General features: G+C 41.5%; 1 protein-coding gene across 1 annotated transcript; it reads left to right on the forward strand.

Moving 5' to 3' along the window:
* Positions 1–5,751: 5,751 nt before the first annotated feature.
* LOC112084409 lies at positions 5,752–8,214 on the forward strand. The gene is made up of 2 exons (XM_024153537.1): positions 5,752–6,105; positions 6,214–8,214. Exons 1-2 carry the CDS (start codon positions 5,752–5,754, stop codon positions 8,212–8,214), a joined length of 2,355 nt encoding a protein of 784 aa, XP_024009305.1.
* The last annotated feature ends 15,124 nt before the right edge of the window (positions 8,215–23,338 follow it).

Raw genomic sequence — 23,338 nt, forward strand, 5'->3', positions numbered from 1 at the left:
ATGAAGACACTAACAGAGGAGAATATGAAGAATTTGGAGAAGAGGAGGAATAAGACAAAATAAAAAAATGTGAAGATGAGGAAAAAAACGAAGAAAAATGATAAAAATAGGAAGCCAAAGAAAACAAGGACGTGAGAGAAGAAAAGATTAAGGTGGAAGACGATGAAGAAAAGTAAGGAAAATACGATAAAGAAGAAGATGAAAAACTCATTTTTGTTTTAGTTCGGTTGGTTTCTTATACTTCTAATGAAGAAGATGAAAGAAAATCGAAAGATGGATAAGAAAGAGAAGAAGAAGACTTGACAAAAAACGGATAATGAAGAAGTAAGATAAAGCATAGAAAATGAAAAGGAGAAGAAAGAACGAAAAACTAGAAGGAGAAAACAAAAAAAATAAAATAAAAGAAAATGAAGAAGAAGACGTGAAAGATAAATATGGAATGTGATGAAGAAAAATAAAGAAAATATGATAAAAAAAAAAGAAAAACTAAAAAATATAGTAGAGAAAAAAATAAGAAGACAAAGAATGATTATATGGAGACGAAGAACTCGTGTTTGTCTTTGTTAAGTTGGTTTGTAAGTTTCATACACTTATTTAGTATTACATTAAAGGGTTTAATTTTGGATGGTATTTACTTTTTTGGATTGCTTTATTTGATTGTGTATTATTATGTCTCAGATGGTTATAATTATCTTCGGTTTTTTTTTTCCTCTTCCCAACTATTACAATCACATCTGGTCTATCGTAGAAGAGGTCACAAGACCATTTTTGACCGGCTCGGTATGATTATCTTCGGTTTGTAATATTAAGTTTTGTATCCCATTTTTAAAACCTTCGGCCTGCGCATTGCGCGGGCTAAACACCTAATTAGAATTAAAAAGGTAAGAAAATTGAAACAATAAATAAAATATACTTTTGAAAAAAAAAAGAAAAAAAGTTCTAAACTGATTCTAACATCACACAATAGTTTACCGAATGTAACAAGAGTGAATTAGGTGAATATACCAAATGGTGGACGAAATTAATTGCATGACCAAGAGCCCACCAAGAATTGTTATCACTGTGTTCATGGTCATCAGTAATGACAATTTTACCCCCAGATATTTTACCGAAGAGTGACCAAGGGCCCACCAAAAATTGTTATCACTGTGTTCATGGTCATCAGTAATGATAATTTTACCCCCAGATATTTTACCGAAGCTTAACATGAACATCAGAGTCTAACAATATGGTACAATCTATATGGGCTAAAGATATAAGTAGAGTAAACAATATCTTCGTCCAGGAAATCATAGCCACACAATTTTTTTTTTCCAGACGTATCATATATATTATAATAACAAGTTACATATTTTGTTATAGATTAACAATTATTATATCATATATAACATATATCAATTTAGATATAACATTATATTTTACACGATAAAGATAATGTTAGATTGATAACAATAATGAGGTATATAGATGATTAAAGATATTATTGATATACTTGGCATGTTACATATAAATTAATGTCCAACATTATAATTTACTAGGTAAAAAAATATGTTAAATTGCTAACAATAATGAGTTATATAGATGATTAAAGATGTTATTGATATACTTAGCACGTAACATATAAATTAATGTCTAACCTTATAGTTAACAAGGTAAAAAATATGTTAGATTGATAACAATAATAAATTATCTTGATTGTTATAGGTGTTATTTTTGTAGTTAGTACGCTATAAATATATATAACACTCCAAATGTATTGTTAGCAGTCTAACAATAAAATTATAAAAGTAATTCAGATAGATACACACTATTATATACATTAGCATCAATCTAATAGGATCATCATCGTTCTAGCAGTTGAATACGAAGTTGTTTTTCCTTACAAAAAAACCAGAAAAGAAATTTAATTTGATCAATGATGGAGAAGTCAGGGTGACTATACCAGTGTGCAACCAATTCAGATAGATACACACTTATCATATTTGTGATAGCAATTAACTCTCTTGCCGCCTAGTTCTTCGCCGGCGGCGAGTATTCTCTCCGGCAGCGACGGTTCCATCTTGGCTAAAGTAGCACTCATCCAATTTCGAAATTTGCACAGTCTCCAGAGCCGATAAAAAATATGTGAAATGATGTCTTTTGTAAACGTCGGTTCAGTTGCCAGAAAGATAAACACCGGATGAATTTTTGGTTTGAAAAGATGTTATAATTGAATAATGTTCCAAATTAATATCACATAGGGACAAAGTCTAGATTATAATCAATATTTTATTTCTGGGAAATAAAATAGTGTAGGTAGTCTCATAGATGGGTAGGAGTTAAAGGGATTTAAAAAAATTGAACAATGTCGTCTACGGGTTTTGTTCATTTTTGCAAATATACTTGTCGGGATGGTCATTTGTTATAAATATTCATGTAACAAAGCAATAACCAATTTTTCATAATCGCTCTCTGTTTAGCGATCTAATCCCTAATTAACCTACACAGCAAATTTAGGTCATGACACAAAGCCAACTCTTTTAATGTTGTTAAACAAAAAAAAAACAGATCGAAATCACCTGTCATGAAAGGTGAAAATGAAGCAATCTTGTTATCATTTTCAAAATTACATAGTTAAAACTTAAAATGTATACTATTTTACAAAAAAAAAAAGTCAAACAAATGATTAGCAAAAGATGATATTGGAATTCATTTTTGACAAAATAGTTTTAGACCATCAAAATTATTAGATTTTAGGATCGTTGGATTTATAGCAAACTATTATGCAATTCATATATCAAAAATATAGTTCGTTTGAATGAGAAATAAAAATCTAAAATGGGTTGTTTGTAAAGTTTAAGATAAACATTTATAAAATAGTTCATAAATAAAAACATGTAATGAAATTTCTTTTTTAGAGAGCTTGTAATAAGATTTAAAACCTCATATATACATTTTTATAATGTTGCTTCTGCAGGAATTTCATAGAATGTTGATAAGCTATGTTTTCTTATTAAATATTTCTATGCTCAATATTTTTAGCAAAATATTTGATAATATAGTTATTTTTGAAAGCCACAGTTTTTTCTCTTCTCAAAAATGGCAGAATACATAGTAACCGCTATAGCAATATGATTCTCAGAGTTAGCAATCCTTTCTCAAATTATATACTAGAAACATCAAAAAAGAAACTATTACTTGAGGTGGTTATGTTTACGGAGATTGATCTCTACATCATGGACCTGCACAATAAGAAAAGGGGTTGGGAAGACCCTTATGATCTTGTCTAATGACTCCTTTTTTATGGAGATCTTGTCGAAGGATTAGAATTTTCATTTGGTATTGAATTTATCAATGTATTCAATATTCATATTGTCAATGAAAAATCCATAGACTTCAGGTATAATTCGAAAGGCAATAAGTAAGAAACAAAATGATTGTGCACAAATATTGAGCATTAAGTTTGGATTTATCATCACACTTTACAAAACTATCTAAATTTTGGAAAAACAGGTCTTAAGTAATATGATGTCACGTAATGAACGGAGCAAGAGACTAATACTACTCCGGTTATTACTTGTCATCGTATTAGATGAGGCATATACTCATAAAAGCAAAAAAAATGATCTAATATTATTTAGTAACTATCTTCTGAAATGAAAAGGCAAAGCACATAATAATTGATGTTATAAAAACCAAACTAAATCAGTAAAAACCAAAACGTATTCAAAAGTCTAATTTTACCTTTTTAATGTATTTATATCAAAAATATGTATAGTTTGTTTTAATGAAAAATAGAGGTCCAATTTAGGTAGCTTGTAAAGTTTGTAAAATGTCTTGCATTGAAAAAAAAATGAGGTAAATTTTCTCTTGTATATAAAGTACAAAACTAATTACAAAATATCAAAACTTTCGATACACTTTGGTCATGTGGGAAAGAAGTCCGATGTTGTATACATTTGGTGTCATTGTGATCGTGCTTGAGCTTTTAACTGGTTCGAAAGATAGATCAAAACAAATGAGAAGAAGGAAACATTATCGACAAAATCTTTCTTGTTCGATGATTATAAGATTTTGGGGAAATAGTTGATCCATGACTTGGGAGCGATTTTTTTTTTTTTTTTGGCATGTGAATGTGGCCACACAAATTGGCACACTCATCAGAAGATGCACCAAGTGGGACATGAGTAAATGACCTTTGATGCAACGAGAGAGTGTTCCAACGAGAGAGTGTATCCGCCACTTGCACTATGTGAAACTTATAAAAGTAAAAATGGGAAACTCAAAACCTAAGCACACATACAAAGTCTAAGTTAAACAAAGCTTACTATACAACAAATCTGCCTATTTGCAAGAACATAAGAATTGCAAATGAAAGAATAAACATAACTTTTGCCATGAATCTACTAAAACAGAACAAGGAAATAACACAGTGAAGTCAAATAGTAAGGCAAACAAAAAGCAGGATGAGAAACAAATCAACATCTATATTGACTAATAATTTTTTTGCAAAGAACACGACAAACAAGAAACAGATTAAAGGTGATGTAAATCGACTAATTAAGTTTCACTAAACTTGGACACTAATTAAACAGTTTTTGTAAGAATCTCCCACATCTAATCCTTTCAACAAAGTACCCTACGTTGCGAATAGGGGTCATAAAATCTACTTTATCAATCAAACACGACAACTTTCTTCTCCGTGTCAATGAAGAACCTCGCTTTTGTAACCGGAAACTGAAACTGAAGGTGAATGAGTTGTTTAATATTCCCTGCCCTTATTCTTTGATAAGCTGGAAACAAGAGATCACCTCTTTTTCTCCTATCCTTATTCAACGGAGGTTTGGCGAACTCTGGCTCACGGTTTACTGACAGTCAGTTTCACTAGTGTCTGGGATGAGGTGGTCGAGCTGATCATGAAGCCACCAGGGAATCGAACGAAGCTTTCCTCCTTAGGTATGCATTCCAAATGTCTATCTACTATATCTGGCGGAAACAAAATGGTAGAAAACATGGAGAGAAGCTATCACATGCGTATCGCATTGCCAAGATTATGGATAAAACCATGCAAAATCAGCTCTGCTCAATCAAGGATGAAGATGTAGCTGTGCTTGATGCAGTTGCTGTACCAGATGGAGTGAAGAATGAACTGCCACAATCATGGAGTACGTGACGAGTGAAGTTCTCGAAACGAGGAGTCAGATGAGCAGCTGAGCTGGACTAGAAGAAATGGAAGTCTTGAAGAAAAAGCAAAGCTGGATGGGAATAATGGAGCGGATCAGGAAGAATGGAAGATTTCCTTAAACAAGCAAAAGTTTAAGGAAATAGGAAATATACATCAAGCGACAAAATGGAAGCTGGGCTGTAGGGTTTTTGGCATGTAAAGCCGCTGAGTTTACTAGGTATAAGTAGACGTGTTGAAGCCTTGTATAAGCTTAACACAACTACTAGAGAGCACTTAGCATAAGGGTGAGAGATTCAGAAGAGAGAGTCTGCATCAAGGGTTAAGGGTTTTTCTAGGGGTGTTCTGAGATCAAGTATCGATCGAAGAACAGAGAGAGCTAGGGAGACAGATCAAGGTGTGTATTGAGTCTGTACCAAATCGTGTTACATCTTGTAAGGTGTGTTAACAGATTTACTAGCAATAAAGTTTAAGTTGAAAGAAAAATCCTGTGTTAAGTTGTGTTGTTGTTCTTGATAAGTGGCTCTTGCGTTTACAATTGGTATCAGAGCGGTCATCTGTATTTTGCAAACAGGTGAGATCCTGCAGAGATGGAGAGCTATCAGGAACTTGTGAACCATTCAAAAGTGATTTTGAATGCTGGAAACTACGGCTTCTGGAAGGCAAGGATGAGATCGCTCATTAGAGGAATTGATCCTTTGGCATGGAAGTCTGTCTTGGTTAAGTGGGAAGAGCCAAAACAGAAGAATGACTCTGGAGCTGATGAGCCTAAACCTGAAGAGGATTGGACGGAAGACGAAAGGAAGAAGTTCAAGTACAACTCAAAAGCACTGACAGCTATTCACTGTAGCATATCAGCTGAGACGTTCAATCTGATTCAGGGATGTGAGACAGCCAAGGAAGCTTGGGACATACTACAGATACAGTTTGAAGGAACCGCCAAAGTGCAGAACTCAAAGAAGGACATGCTAGCTTCGCGTTTTGAAAACTTGAAGATGTAAGAGCATGAAACCATTGCTGACTTTAGCTCCAAGCTGAGTTCTCTGACTCAGGAGGCTGCCACTCTGGGGAAGCATTACAAAGACAAGAAACTTGTGAAGAAGTTTCTAAGGTGTCTTCCTTCCAAGTTCATGGGGTACAAGTCAGTCCTGAGTGTGAATCAGGACACTGAATCTCTAAGCTTCGCAGAGATTGTTGGGATGCTTCAGTCTCACGAGATGGAACTGAACGGTGAAAAGAAGCAGAAAGGGTTGGCACTGTCATCGGTCCTTGAGACAAAGTCATCAGAGGAAGAAAAGTGTGAGGATGCACTAGGATTGCTGGTGAAGAGGTTTGACAAGGCACTACGACGAGTTGAGAAGACATATGATCAGAAGAAGGCTGTACCAGCAAGACGGACAAAAGAAAGCAGTGAAAGAAGGGGTGATGTTCAGTGTTACGAATGCAAAGGTGTTGGGCATTTCAAGACTAAGTGTCCTACTCTTAAGAGGAGGGAAATTCAGTGCTTTGGATGCAAGGGTTTTGGTCACACACAACTGGAATGTGTTAATGATCAAAATCGAAGAAAGGAGAAATCCATGCTGGCCGAGGAGGATACCGGAGATGACAGTAGTGAAGGCACTGTGGAGGAAGTTAACAACTTCGTCTCATTCATAGGTATTGCTGAATTTGATGAGAATATGGCTGTGACAGATGCTGAGTCGGAAGTTGGGGCTGATGATGAGCTAAGTGAAAGCTACAAAGAGGTTCGTGAGACTCTGATCAAGATTGGAAAAGAGAATGCTGACTTGAAGAAGGAGAATCTTCAACTTAAAGAGAAAGTGGAAGAGTTGCAGAGAGAACTGGAAGCAGCTCAGAAACTGAGTCAAGAGAGTGTTGCATTGATCAAAGACAAACTGAACCTGGCAAAGAAGGCTGAACAACTGGAGCACGATCTGAGTCAGGAGAAAGGTATCTCAAACAACCTGATGGGAGAGCTTGTTGAGCAGCGTAAAAAAATTCATATGTTTGCTGGAACGAAGCAACTCGATCAGATCTTAAGCTATGGAAGGAGGTCTGACACTCGTAAAGGACTGGGTTACAATGCTCGAACCATGGTTGAAACAGGTACTACAAAGTTTGTGTCAGGAGGTACTACTCGATCACAAGAAATGGGCAACAGGGCACAAAATACCACAGTTAAGAGCAACATCGCTGCGTCAACCTCAAGAAACGAAGGTCTGCCAATGAGACTGAGTGGATGCTTCTACTGTGGAAAACCAGGGCATATTAGAAATCACTGCTACAGGTTCTGGAAGCAAGTGAGGAAGCTGAAGGAACTCGGGAGATTTACCTGGAATGGTTTCAGAAACCAGATTTGGGTCAGGAAAGGTGATCTGAGACAGGCAACTCCAAGACAACCTCAGAGGGGAGTACCTACGCAGAACACGAACCCAGGAGTAACAGAGGATGATGATCAATCTGCCACATGGTATTTCGACAGTGGTTGCTCACGACACATGACTGGTACCAAAGGGTTTCTTCAGAGTCTGAAAAAGATCAGAGGAGGCAAAGTCATGTTTGGTGATGGAAGCATTGGTGCAATCCAAGGAAAGGGCAGGACAAGAGAAATCGGTCAACCTCAATTAGCAAATGTGTATCTAGTTCATGGACTGCAAGCAAATCTGATCAGCATAAGCCAACTGTGTGATGAGGGACTGACGGTTGTATTCACCAAAACGGACTGCAGAGCTGTGGATGGGGTCGGAAAAATCATTCTGCAAGGAATTAGATCTGGAAACAACTGTTACATGTGGAATTCCTCTTGTAAAGAAGAGAAGTGCTTCACAGCACGCGATGACCTACATCTATGGCATCAACGATTGGGCCACATGAACGTTAGGAGTCTTGCCAATCTGGTTGACAAGGAAATCGTCAGAGGGGTGCCTAAAGTCAAGGGAGTCGATAAATCGGTCTGTGGACCGTGCACTCAAGGCAAGCAAGTTAAAGTTCAACACAAGAGGGTCCCTGATGGATCTGGTTCACATGGATCTAATGGGACCAGTTCAAACTGAGAGCTTGGGAGGCAAACGCTATGTGTTCGTCCTTGTGGATTATTTTTCTCGGTACACCTGGGTCAGATTTCTTCGTGAAAAACTGAGACAGCTGAAAGTTTCAGAATATGGGCACTGCAACTCCTGAATCAGCGTGGTGGCATAAGAAGCATTCGGAGTGATCATGGTGGTGAGTTTTAGAATGAATCCATGAAACTTTTCTGTGAAAGCCACGGCATTGCTCATCAGTTTTCAGCGCCCAGGACCCCACAACAGAATGGGGTTGTGAAGAGAAAGAACAGAACACTACAAGAGATGGCACGAGCAATGATACATGGGAACAAAGTGTCGAAGAAGTTCTGGGCTGAAGCAGTCAACACCGCTTGTTACATCATAAACCGAGTCTACGTCAGAAAGGGAACTAGTAAGACACCTTATGAAATGTGGAAAGGAAAAACCCCTAACTTGAGTTACTTTCATGTCTTTGGCTGCAGGTGTTACATCCTTAACGACAAAGACTATCTCGGAAAGTTTGACTCAAGAAGTGATGAAAGAATATTTCTGGGGTACTCGGGAAACAGCACTGCATTCAGGGTATTCAACATCAGGTCAAAAGTGTTGATCGAGTCAGTGAATGTGGTGTTTGACGATGCTTGCACTAAGTGGGAAGGAACTGCTACAGGCAGTGACTCAGACGAAGAGGAAGAAGATCGGTCAGCAGCTCACACTGAGGAAGGTGATCAGGCAGCTATGATCCCACCATCTGAGGTTCAGCAAGTTCACCGAAATCACTCACCTTCCGATCTCATTGGTGATGTGAATGAAGGAAGAAGGACTCGGGGGGTTCAGTTGGACTTCAAGAAGATGGTTGGAAAATTCTCAGAGATGGTCCTGTTTGCATGCTTTGTCTCTGTGATTGAGCCTCGAGACGTGAGACAGGCTCTTGGTGATGAGTTCTGGATCATAGCCATGGAACAAGAACTAGAGCAGTTTGTGCGAAATGATGTGTGGGAGCTGGTTCCAAGACCTCTTGAAGGCAATGTTGTGGGAACCAAGTGGATCTTTAAGAACAAGATCGATGAAAACGGAGTGGTGGTGCGTAACAAAGCAAGACTGGTCGCTCAAGGGTTTTCACAAGTCGAGGGAGTTGATTTCGAAGAGACTTTTGCCCCTGTAGCAAGACTTGAGTCGATCAGACTATTCTTGGGGATGGCTTGTATCCTAAACTTTAGGGTGTATCAGATGGATGTCAAAAGTGCGTTTCTCAATGGGGTGCTTCAAGAAGAGGTGTATGTGGAACAGCCACAAGGGTTCGAAGATGCTCAATATCCACAGCACGTGTATAAGTTGAAGAAGGCACTGTATGGCTTGAAGCAGGCTCCACGCGCATGGTATGAAAGACTCACTGGTTTCCTCGAGAAACAAGGGTATGTTAGGGGAAGTGTTGACAAGACCCTATTCATCTATGAGCACAACAAGCAGATCATGATTGTGCAAATCTATGTGGATGACATTATCTTCGGAGGAACTGCTCAGTCACTTGTGGATCGATTTGTCACAAACATGACTCAAGAATTTGAAATGAGCATGGTAGGTGAACTGAGGTACTTTCTGGGTCTGCAAATAACTCAGTCTGATGATGGGGTGTTTATCTCTCAAAGCACCTATGCGAAGAACTTACTTACACGATTCAAGCTTGATCAGTGTAAGGAAGCCAACACCCCTATGAGTACCACGACCAAGCTCACTCGGGATGAAGATGGAACAGATGTTGACCCCACGATGTATCGGGGGATGATTGGAAGCTTGCTGTACCTCACAGCAAGTAGACCTGACTTGTCCTTAAGTGTAGGCATTTGTGCTAGATACCAGGCGAAACCCAAGCAGTCACATCTTGAAGCAGTTAAGAGAATCATCAAGTATGTCAAGGGAACGGTCGAATTGGGGATCTGGTACTCTAAAGGATCAAACAAGCACTTGGTAGGATACTGTAACGCCGACTGGGCAGGAAGTGCAGATGATCGGAAAAGCACTAGCGGAGGTTGCTTCTTTCTTGGGAACAATCTAATCTCGTGGTTGAGTAAGAAACAGAACTCTGTCTCACTGTCTACTGCAGAGGCGGAATACATAGCGATGGGGAGCTGTTGCAGTCAGCTGATGTGGATGAAGCAAATGTCCGCAGACTATGGGATGGACTGATACAGAAACTGACTCAAGGGGACACTCAAGGTTTGGATTCAGTCTGGAGTTCTGATGCGAGTGGAAAAGAGCTGCCTCAATTTCCGTCGCACCTGGACACCAGTACAGGTTTCATGTAGTAGAAGGAAAGCTGAGCTAGTTTCGGAGAAGTCAAGTGATGAAACTAACTCATTGCACTTGAACCAAAAAAAAAGGGGGGAGAAATAATAAAAAAAAAAAAAAAAGGGGAAGCTCCGTACAAAAAAAAGGGAATCCATTTGCCTCCTCAAAAGTCACTCCTCCTTGGTTCCAAAAGCTTCTCTCTCTCGTGGATAAAGGTTGAAAACTGGTGAAAGGGGTCGATAAAGGCAGTTGAGTGTGAAAGCTAGCCTGTGTTTCGGGATGGCCAGACGCCATGAATCAGAACAAGCTAAAAGTGTCTCGTGAGTCAGAGGCTGTGTTTTGTTCAAATGCACTTCAAAGAACCTGATAAAAATTGTGCAAAGTTTTTTAAAGAAAAAGGAGGCTCGGTGCATAGGTGATAGTTCAAGTGTCACTATTTGTTCTTCATCATTGGTTTATGAGTGAATGTGCCCGTGAATATTGATGGTCTAATGCATGCATTCTTGATTCAGTGTGTGTCCCAGTATTGTTGTCATGTGTGAAACAGGATAGTGGGCCAGGATTCTCGAAGTCTTATTTGTGTGAGGAAGCATTTGCGAAATGGGCTTGCTGTAAAGGAAAAAGCCCATTGAAACCCCTGGAAGTTGAAAAGACGTGTGAACATGGAAAGTGGGGGAGTTAAGTACAAGGAGTGGACATCCGAGAAATCCGCACCACTCTCTGTTGTAAACCCTAAATCTTCGTCATTCAAAAAGGCGACTCACTAAGAAAGACATCAATGGTGAGAGGAACTCGCAGAGGGCTAATTGGTAACTGATCCAAGGTTAAGATGACGCATGCAGATGGTGATGCTCAGAGGCCTCATCTCATCGATGAGCACAGCGGTGATGACTCGAAATCCACTGAAGCAGTTCCTGACCAGACTCTTGTCGCAGGTGCTGATACGGCGGATAGTGCTGGTTCTTTTGCCACAGCAGATGATGGCGATGCTCGGAGTGGTTCGTCGGCGAATTCTTTGAAGCAGGCAGGTGGCGGAGGAAACAAGGATGTTTCGGAGGCTACCCAGAAGATTGGAAGTGACGAAGGCGAAGCTGATGGTGCTGAGAGCAAACATTCGCCTGAAGTAACTCACTCTGTCCCACAGGAAGCGCCGAATCCAACAGATGCTTCGATTCTGGTCGGAACGGCTCAAGACGAAGGAACAGCCTCTGCTGCTGAGGCATCTCCTACCTCGATCTCCGTAAGTGCGCAAACGGCAAAAGTAGAACGCAAAAGAAAGACGCTGCGCGCTTTGGGACTTCCAGCTCCATCAAAGAAACCCAGACGAGATTCATCTCCTGCTCCAGAAGCAGAACCGGAGCCTGCTACAGAATCCGTACCACCACAACGGACCAAAAAGACTCGGTCTCGAAAAGCACAGGCATCTCCTGATCAAGCGAGGTATGTCCATTTTGCTACACGGCAACTTTGGTGTGAAAGGACTGTTGATGTAGGTGAAGCTGATGAATGGGGGTACATTAAGATCATTCGAGACAGCGGGTTGGAATCGACGGTTGTGGGACTCAATCCGTACGTCCGACAAGTGATACAGGAATTCTATGCTGGACTTTCTGGTGAGCTAGTCTCTGATCTCGAACAGGAGATTCGTGTTAAGCTAAGGGGTTTTGAGTACCGCTTTTCTGCTGATTGGATCAATCGGGTTCTCAATCTGACTCCACTTAGTGAGGCAGAGGTTCACGAAGAATCGGTTGCTGACGCAGTCTCCCTGTCTGAAGTTGCCAAGCACTTGTCAAAGGGAGGAAGTGGTTGGAGTGGCTTGAGCACAAAGAATCTTCCACCGGTCTTTGCAGCGTTGATTGTCATTGCAGCATACAACTGGATTCCCTCAACCAACAAGCATCACATTTCTGAGGAGCGAGCTCGGTTGTTGTACAAGCTGAGTCATGGTGTTAGGGTGGACTTTGGAAGGCTTGCTTTCAGACAAATTCTCCTAATGAGCAAGATCATCAAGAAGGACACTCGGTGGTTGCTGTTTCCGTGTCTGATACAGAAGATTCTGAACCTTCAGCACGAACCTCAGATCGGTCAGGGAGAGACTCACATTGTACCTGCTTGATACAAGAAGGACTCCCGCAGTGGTGAGGAATTTGTTAAGAAAGAGGCTGCAGCTGCTAAGAAAGATAAAAGAAAAGGGAAGCAAAAGGCGGGTGTGTCGAAATCTCCAACTCCGTCACCCAAGTCGCCTCAGCAACAACCTGCATCATCACCAGGTGTACCACTTCGGTCTTTTCGTGGGCCACCTCCTGATGCATCCTTCCGGTCATCCGATTCTGCACCAGGTCGAACTCAGAGTGCTCCTCTCGGAGTAATTCGGATTCCGTTGGCACCAGCCAGTGCGAATGAAGTCACCTTGGCCCTGCGGGATGTGAGTCGCGTGCTGAACCATCTTCACGGGATAGTCAACATGGTGATTGACTCGTTTGCAAGTAAGTTTTCTGACTCTTTCTTGTATCCTTTTTTGGATATTGATGTTTGTTTTTTACCTTCGGTGCTCACAAGCAGGGGGAGAAAACAGGTGGGAAGAAATTCCAAGAGATGAGGCAGGAGATGATGTGGGTGCTTAGTTTGTGGGGGAGTTTGTGTAATAGTCTAGGTTCTTTTTTAAGAAGTAGGCTAAGTGTGTGGGGGAGCATGTGTGTTTTTGCTCTAAAGACTTCTGTTGGTTTGCTTGTTTAAAGACTATGTGACTCTGACGTTTTTTTTTTATGGAATGTGTTTTGGTACTTGTCTTGGTACTTGGTTTGTTTGTGGTTGTTTGCGTGGTATGTTTTTGAAACAGGTGCTTGTGAGGCACACGAAGCTAAAAAGGGGGAGATTGAAGATGTAGCTGTGCTTGATGCAGTTGCTGTACCAGATGGAGTGAAGAATGAACTGCCACAATCATGGAGTACATGACGAGTGAAGTTCTCGAAACGAGGAGTCAGATGAGCAGCTGAGCTGGACTAGAAGAAATGGAAGTTTTGAAGAAAAAGCAAAGCTGGATGGGAATAATGGAGCGGATCAGGAAGAATGGAAGATTTCCTTAAACAAGCAAAAGTTTAAGGAAATAGGAAATATACATCAAGCGACAAAATGGAAGATGGGCTGTAGGGTTTTTGGCATGTAAAGCCGCTGAGTTTATTAGGTATAAGTAGACGTGTTGAAGTCTTGTATAAGCTTAACACAACTACTAGAGAGCACTTAGCATAAGGGTGAGAGATTCAGAAGAGAGAGTCTGCATCAAGGGTTAAGGGTTTTTCTAGGGGTGTTCTGAGATCAAGTATCGATCGAAGAACAGAGAGAGCTAGGGAGACAGATCAAGGTGTGTCTTGAGTCTGTACCAAATCGTGTTACATCTTGTAAGGTGTGTTAACAGATTTACTAGCAATAAAGTTTAAGTTGAAAGAAAAATCCTGTGTTAAGTTGTGTTGTTGTTCTTGATAAGTGGCTCTTGCGTTTACAAAGGAGTCAGGAGACTTGCGATTTGCGGATGGTTTTGCAAATCTGGTTTGCAACAAGATAAATTGCTCTTTGCTTTAAAATTTTTGTCTTAAAAATCATTCCAAAAAAGTTGTAAAAAGTCATTTTTTGTTTTGAATATAATTTAACATTAAATTAAAAAATATATATATTCCTTGACACCGTGTTAGGCTCAATCTTAGTCGCAACCCATGTCTCCATATTAATGTATCCCATCGCTGAAATAGAACCGCAAGCTCTGCTCTCCTTTAACACCTCTAACAGTACTACATAGAGTGAGAGTCTCTTCAGGATACGTTTGTGGCATAGGCAAACGCGGCCCAAATCTGTCTCTTTTGAAATCAAAACAGAATAACAAATAACAATCCTCTCGTCTTAAAGCCTTGTCTTTAGCAAACCAGTACGTATTTCCCTTGAGAAACACGCAACAACTATGATGAACATTCTGCTTGACGAGGTAATCAATTTCTTTCTGTTCGTCTTCTTTTTTATTTTTTTTTTGTTTATATATGTATGATCTTACAAACTAATACATAAGTTTGGATTCCATCAGCAATACAATGAAAAAATTGTGTTATCTTGCATCAAACAAACAGTATATGGACGATGAGACTCGTGGGAGGAATCAAATACGCACCTCTTAAATGTGTAATGCCGCCAGAAAGAGTTTTGTTTTGCAAATTATGATTAATCTTTCATTAATGTTCAATTTTATTGTTTAGGTAATGTGGGAAACGAAGTTCGATGTTTCCCACATTTTGTGGTGATCTTACTTAATATTTTAGCTGGTTCGAAGGTCATAGCCAAAAAAAAAAAAAAAGGGGAAGAAGAAAAGCCTATGGACTAAAACTTTCTTGTACAATTGTGATAAGATGCACCAAGTGGGACATGAACAACGGACCATTGATGCAACAAGTCTTAGCGAAATGATATGTTAGTGAAGTCATGGTGGCTCGAGGATTACTTCCTTGATGAAAAGTAGGAGAATCTGATCATACTTTGGTGAGACTTCACTTCCATTGCCATTCAATACACATAACTTGTCTTCTTGACAACTTAGTTTTTTGCAAAAGAAAAAAAAAGTCACGTACTAAACAACCTCTATGATGATGATGAAGCTATACTACTTCATCATGTGAGATGGTGTTAGAGCATGAACTTAACAATGAACTTGGTATTGTAAAGTCAGAGACACAGAGATTTATGTGTAGAACAATAGACTTCAAAAACAAATACTCTTCAATTAAGAATCACTTAGACAATCTTGACAGATCTGTCTAATCAGTATTACACGACCTTGCTCTCAGCAATTCGACACTGACCAATCCTTAATCTACCCAACCTATTGCACACTTGGTTGTGCTTCTACAACAAGGATCACTCACCAAGAACCCTAACTCTCTTTGCTTAGTCTCTTGTGATAATCCTCTCTCAATCTCTCTAGAACGGCTACCCTAACACAGGTACCATGATGTCAAATATATACCATCTCCCATTTCTCCTTTGGTGTATATCTTCTTTCCTTCTCGTTAAGATCCTCCAATCTTCTTGTGAGATATCTATATATCCTCACATGCCACGTCATCACTTCTGATTTTGATCTCACGATATTCCCGCGCTCTAGTTCCTTCTGTGCTACACACATACAGTCTGCTGAGTCTTCAACCCTGAATCTTACATTCTCCCCCTTTTTGTCTGAATATGATACTCACAGCTTCCAATCTGTCAAACAGAAAAAGAAACGCACCACACACACATACCAAATCCAAATCCATGCACAGCGGTAGTCAACCATGAGTAAAACGAAAACGTTACGAAAAGTTTTCCAAGTTCACACTAAACAAGACAGAAACCACATCCTTAGTTCTCAAACAGAGTTTCAACACTCAAACCGACAAGGCAAAATCCAAAAGAACAAGCACACGAAATAAAACAGGCAGATTGATTTCAGTTTCCAGCCCAACCATCCTCGTCTTCCGAACCATCATCCTGCTCATCCTGCTCCCCCTCAGTGTGTGGTCCACTCCAGTTCGCATTTACAGGGGCAAGTTCAGCATATTCTCCCCCTGCTTGAATGCATATTCAGAACAAAAAAACAGTGACCAGGAACACAGATAAGAGTCAGGGCGAAAGGACTTACCTCGCACTCGCAATTGCACACGTTTGAGCCAGGTAGCTAGCTGATCCAGATCGGCAGCTAACGACGGTGCATCAAGAGGTTCATCCTCCTCAGAACCCTTCCCCGCTTTGGGATCCAGAGTGATCTTAATCGGAAAGCCCTCAAGCGGCGAGTCACCCCGATGCGCAGGGAGAACACGCTGGAACTGCAGCAGCTGAAAGATGAGATTCGGAAACATGAGCTTGTGATTTGCCATCTCCGGGGTACGAGCAGCAGCGATAATCTGATCATAGATCAGCCTCCCAAAGTTGAACCTGTGACCTTGAACGATGTACGCCAGAAGTCGAATCCGCTCTTTCACCATGGTGGTGTTATTTGTGGTAGGCATCCAGTTACAGCAACACAACTTGTAGAGAACACCATACACCGGAGTGAGGTGACGAGATCGGAACCTTTCCCAGCGTCTTTTCCGACCACCAGACACCAAGGACACGGCCTCATCGATGTTAAGCTGCTCCCAATCACCATATGGTAGAGAATCGTCAATCAAGAACATCCTGTTGATGATTTCTGGAGTAAACTCATACATAGAGCCACGAATGAAGATGCGGTTGGTGCCGATGTGATACTCCAGATCAGCAATGTTGGCATAGAATTCATACACTACAGTGGCTTTGTACGGCTCCACATCAATAACGGTGTAGATCAAACCTGCGGTGTCCAGAATCGTACGGACTTCCAACAGCTTGGGGTCATCCAAAGGAAGAAACTTCTGATTGTGGAACGGCCGGACCCGAAAGGACACAAACCTCTCCTTCGCTGCAAGGGATGCAAAATTGCCGTGGGATCGACGGCGAGGGCGAGCCAGTTCTGGTTGCATGCGATCAGAAACGATCTGTTCCCTCCTGTTAGCGACATAGCGAGATTCACGATCCAGGTACGGCACAGGACTTCCCTCACGCGAGTCAACAAAATCGTCCAGTTCATCACCAGAGGCATCCTCCATGGCGTCATCGGAGAGCTGACCAAACGGATTAGAGAAAGTATCAGGCGAGCGAGACCCATCACCAAACAACGGACGAAATTCGGCGGCATCACTAGAGTCCTCACTTTCATCAGCACTAGGAACCTCAATCGGTTCCTTGCCAGGGCGCTGGAGCGACTTGCGCTTGGCCTGAAGACGCAGTAGTGCGGAGCAAGAGTTTCCTCATCGGCCGGAACACGACGACGAGAAGCCTTGATGGCAGAGGCTAGCAGCTTGTCAGTGGCGGAACGTGTGATGCACGGCATGATGTGGGAAAGGGTGTATCAGCTAGGGTTTTAGGAAGACAGAAGGTCGCACAGACGAGAGATTGTGGCACAGCAATCGTCACCCCCTTGGTTTTAAAGAATCGCGGGAAGGTTAGAAACCCTAAAACACACTCAGCCCACACATTAGCACAAGGACAAATGGGCCAAGAAGCCCAACAGAAAAACACACAGAGTCCATTTGTGAATTAACAAAGCAGCCCACTTAAACACCATCCAACACTAACGGATCCAAACAAACATGATATCCAAAAAAAAAACGAGAGTGGTGAGGACCCCATAACTATCACGAACAGAGGTGTACACAAACATCAGAGAGTAACAGAACAAGCCCAAGTCAAACTCTGAGTATATGTGAAACATGCACAAGAGAGATGTACTGAGGTCTGAGGTTTTGGGATAGTTCAAAATCACCTTGCACGCGCAATGAGGCAGCCTACCCTTAGCCAAGGAGCTTTCACCTCACTGATCACCCTCAACCGTGATGGAACATATGTGACACACAGGGGAACTCAGGCTTGGACAGTGAGGAAGGTGATGTGGTGTTCGAACAGCTGCACTCCATCTTCCAGCCAAAAGTGATCAAGCAACACGAGTGACAGGGATTCAGCCACACAGACAAATTTCTAAAGTGCTGAATACCCTCAGCCGAGGAGCATTCACACAAGTCAAAACACAAGCAGTGTACCCTCCTTTTTGTTATTATTTTTGTGTGGAATTAGTGAGCTGAACCCCCTTTTTTCTGTCATTATGTGCGACCATCCCTCAGCTGAGGAGCCTTCACACATCTCCAGCCAACGTAATCCAGACAGAGTTGCCATATCAAGATCACTTGGGAACTACTTGCACATCACCTCTCACCATACACTCAGTCCAGTCAGTGATCGGAGTCAGACATGAGGTGTTGCATCAACTCAGTCCAACCCGAGTGACTATCATACTGAGCCAAGACCAAGAATCTGCACAGTCAACATGATATCCACACCCAGAAGAAAGTAACTTGCCTACAAGGGTTTTATTGATTAGTACATGAAAAGCTCCATCAGATACCTCAGTACACCAGCACTTAGTGTTCACACACGCCCATCGCTTTTCTCAGATGGAGAAAGCCGTTTAAGTCAAGTGGTTTGGTGAAAATGTCTGCAAGTTGAAACTCAGATGCAACATGTTCGATAACAGCAAGTTTGTCCTCAACCAACTCTCTAACAAAGTGATGCCTTGTATCTATATGCTTAGTACGAGAGTGTTGGACAGGATTCTTAGTTAAATCAATGGCGCTTTTGTTATCACAACGAACAAGAAAAGAGTCTGTGTGAATACCATAGTCAGCGAGCATTTGTCGCATCCAAAGGAGTTGTGTGCAACAACTTCCTAGAGCAACGTATTCAGCTTCGGCGGTCGAAAGGGAGACACAGTTCTGCTTCTTACTGTGCCAAGACACCATGTTGTTTCACAAGAAGAAACACCCTCCGGAAGTACTCTTGCGGTCATCCAGACATCCAGCCCAATCTGCATCACAAAAACCAGCAAGATTCAAATTAGTGTCTTTGGTATAATAGATGCCATAGTCCAATGTGCCTTTCACATATTTGATCACTCGCTTAACAGCATTCAGATGAGATAGCCTTGGTGAGGCCTGATATCTTGCACACAGTCCAACGCTAAGACAGATATCTGGTCTGCTGGCAGTGAGATAAAGCAAGCTCCCGATCATAGCCCTGTACAATTTCTCATCCACACGCTGACCATCTTCATCCCTAGACAGCTTGTTCGTTGTACTCATTGGTGTGCTTGCTGTCTTGGAAGTTTGCATCTCAAACCGTTTGACCAGGTTCTTGGAGTACATGCTTTGCGAAACAAAGATTCCTTCAGGGGGTTGTCGAATTTGCAGCCCAAGGAAGTAACTGAGTTCACCAACCATGCTCATCTGAAACTCTCTAGTCATTGTCTTGACAAACTGATCCACAAGAACTGACTGAGTAGCACCAAAAATAATGTCATCAACGTATACTTGGACAATCAATAGCCCTTGCTTTTCCTTTTTCAGGAATAGTGTCTTGTCCACACTGCCACGCTCAAAACTAGAGGAGAGTAGAAATTGAGCCAGTTGTTCATACCAGGCTCTAGGGGCTTGCTTAAGACCATACAGAGCTCGCTTAAGTTTGTATACATGATCTGGAAACTGAGGGTCTTCAAACCCTTTTGGCTGAGCTACATAAACTTCCTCCTGAAGTAGTCCATTTAGGAAGGCATTCTTTACATCCATTTGATGCAGAGTGATGTTCAACTTGCAAGCTACCCCAAACAGAAGACGTATAGATTCCAGCCGTGCAACAGGAGCAAATGTCTCATCAAAGTCAATTCCTTCAATTTGACAGTAACCCTGTGCCACTAGACGAGCCTTGTTGCGAATCACATTACACTCCTCATCAGTTTTGTTCTTGAATATCCACTTAGTTCCAAGAATGTTAACATCTTTAGGTGGTGGAACCAAATCCCAGACATCAAGTCTCACAAACTGTTCCAATTCCTCATGACACGCTGCTACCCAGAACTCATCATCGAGAGCTTTCTGAATCGTTGTAGGCTCAGTGAGTGACACAAAGCAAGCCAATTTGACCATAGATTTGAAGTCAATTTGCTTGTTCCTTGTTCTCCTTCCTTCAAACATGTCTCCAATGACATCTTCCACTGAATGATTTCTGTGAACTGTAGGCTGGTTCTGTCCGTCACAGATGTCAAGAGATGATTCTTCTTGATTACTTGACTGATCAGGGTGTTCGATGTTATCTGATTGAACTCCTCTTTCCGATGTGTTCTCTTCAGACACAGGCAGCTCTTCAACGATGCACGAGTTCTGGTCATCAAACACAACATTGATACAGTCACCCACCATTTTGGTGCGATTGTTGTACACACGAAAAGCTCGACTATTAATTGCATAACCCAGGAAGATTCCTGTGTCACTTCTTGAGTCAAACTTTCCCAGGTTGTCCTTATCATTCAGAATGTAGCATATACAACCAAACACATGGAAATAGCTCAGGTTAGGTGTCTTCCCATACCAGATTTCATACGGAGTTGTTCGAGTCCCTGGCTTAACATACACTCGATTAATGATGTAACATGCAGTGTTGATGGCTTCTGCCCAGAACCGTGGTGCTACATTGTTCCCATGCAACATAGCTCTTGCCATCTCCTGAAGCATTCTGTTTTTCCGCTCAACAACACCATTCTGTTGAGGTGTTCGAGGTGCTGAGTACTGGTGACGTATTCCTTGGTTCTGACAGAATCGCTCAAATATCTCATTTTGAAATTCTCCACCATGATCACTGCGAATTTGAATGATACCTCATTTCTCAGTTTTCAGCTGTAAAGCCAGGATCTTGAAACTCTCGGCTGCATCTGATTTTTCCCTCAAGAATCTTACCCAAGTGTATCTGGAATAATCATCCACCATCACGAGGATGTATCTCTTCCCATTGATACTCTCAGTCTGGATTGGACCCATCAAATCCATATGCATCCGTTCAAGGATCCGAGATGACCTGGTTTCACTCAACGCTTTATGTTGTACCTTAACTTGTTTACCCTTCTGACATGCGGCACACACAGTTTCAGTGATTGCTTCCAGGTCGGGAATTCCTCTCACCACCTCAGCTCTCACCAACTTGCTTAGAGCTTTAACATTCATATGTCCAAGGCGCTTATGCCACAGATCCAATTGTGACATTCGAGCTGACAGACATTGATTAGATACACTCCACATGTAGCAATTATTTCCTGTCCTAATCCCATACAGAAGTGTGTTGCCATTCTCATCAGCCGCCTTGCATTCAGTCCTGGTAAACGTAACCTTCAGTCCTTCGTCACACAACTGACTCACACTTATGAGATTAGCCTACAATCCATTCACATAGAACACATTCATCAGATTTGGCTTATCATCTCCCTCAAGTTTACCAACTCCGAGTATTTTGCCTTGACCTCCATCACCAAATGTGACATGTCCTCCCTTAACTTTGTTGAGCTTGTTAAACCATTCTTGATTCCCTGTCATATGTCTCGAGCATCCACTATCAAAATACCAGGCACAAGCTGTTTCACCATTAGTGGATGTGTAAGCCACATTACTCACTATTTCAGGCTCTCTAACACTTACGTGAGCCCAGTTGCAGTTAAGGTTGACTTCCTGACCTCCATCAGTACTCTCTACACAGGTCTGGGAATGCTCATACAAATCAGTCTTGGCAACCCACATTTTACCATAATACTTTGGCTCGATGTAGCATCTGTGTCTTGACCAAGCACTCCTGATTTTGTTCCTGAATTTGTAGCACTTCCTCTTCTTGTGACCAGGCTTGTCATAGAAAAAACACGTTCCCTTCTTTCTTGATTTAGACACAGGAGTTGTCACGGCTGCAGTGCTTTTCCGATTTGTCCCCATACTTTTCACATCATCCACACTTATAGAGGAACTTTGACCTTTGACAAAATCTGATGAGAGTTCACTTAGAGAAACTCCACCAGATACAAAACCTGACAGTGTGCCAGTAGGTGTCTTGAGGTTCTCAACTTGGAACCCACCTGTGTAACCCAGTCCCCAATTCTTCTTTGGGGGGAGACCTGATGATAAGATTTGGTCAAGGTTATCTGCACCTGTGTTCAGCATCCGTATTTTTTTATGATTCTCAGTCAGCTGACACTAAAGATCTCGTGCTTTTTCTTTCTCCTGATAGCAGATTTCCCTCAGATTGTTGAGCTTCTCTTCAAGATCCTTCCTTTTCTCCTGTTCGAGTAGAAAATCCTTGCGGAGTTTCTCTGTTTCAATACTGGAGTTAGTCTCATTTGAGTTGTGCTCCCCATCCTTGTTCTCTGATTGAACCGGGCGTTCTATCTCCAGGATATTCAACTGTGCCTTCATCAGAGCTTTATCCTTGATGAGACGAAGGTTTTCGGTGCTCAGGGTAACCCAGCTATCATAGAGCTTCCTGTATTCTTCTTTCGGATCAATATCCTTATCTTCCGATTCATCATCAGTATCAGCAGGTTTGAGGTTCTCTTTTCCTTCTTCATCTGCAGTGAAGGCAACGAAGTTCAACATAAGATTCTCTGTTTCCTCTTCATCATCATTGTCAGAGTCAGAATCTTCAAACACGATCATTGACTTGTCTTTTGATTTAAGCATATTAGGACACTCCTGTCTGGTGTGACCATAGCCCTTGCATTCACCACATTTCAGCTCCTTTCTCTTTGTCAACGGGCAATCATTTCGGAAGTGTCCGAAACCTTCACATTCATGGCACTGGAGATCTTTCTTACTACCACGACGATCACTGTCAAACCGAGGGGTCCTGTAATTGTTCCTATCAGCATCAGTCCTGCCACTCCGAGTCATCCGATTCTGACCTTTTTCAACCCTCTTCAACATCTTATTGAAGTTCTTGGCAAGCAGACTCAGATTTTCCTCAACCTGATTCATCCTAGTTTCCTCACGAGCTGCAGTGAAGGCTATACCTTTAGAACCAGATTTCTGATCATCAGTAGCTTCCATTTCCTCTGCTTTGAGTAAACCAACCAGTTTTATCAAATTCGAGGTTGTCAGTGTCCATGGAGTATTTTACCACAGTCTTATGTGCTGCGAACTTTGGTGGAAGACAACGAAGCAGTTTCTTGACCAGTTTCTTGTCCTTATATTTCTTTCCAAGGATAGCAGCTTCATTGGCAATGGTACTGAGTTTTGTGGTAAAGCTAGCAACTGACTCTTCAGGGGCCATCTTGAGATTCTCAAACTCAGAAGCTAAATGATCAATCTGTGTCCTCTTCACACTTGAGTTACCTTCAAAGTGATTTACAAGGGTATCCCAAGCTTTTTTGGCAGATTCACACCCTTGAATG

The sequence above is a fragment of the Eutrema salsugineum genome, unplaced genomic scaffold (assembly GCF_000478725.1).
Source record: "Eutrema salsugineum unplaced genomic scaffold, Eutsalg1_0 scaffold_4, whole genome shotgun sequence".
NCBI classification, from domain to species: Eukaryota; Viridiplantae; Streptophyta; class Magnoliopsida; order Brassicales; family Brassicaceae; genus Eutrema; species Eutrema salsugineum.

Coding starts and splice junctions, on each gene's coding strand:
- LOC112084409 (XM_024153537.1), top strand. CDS start 5,752: ATGGAGAGCTATCAGGAACTTGTGAACCATTCAAAAGTGATTTTGAAT. Junction 6,106..6,213: donor AGTTTGAAGGAACCGCCAAA/GTGCAGAACTCA, acceptor TCTCTGACTCAG/GAGGCTGCCACTCTGGGGAA.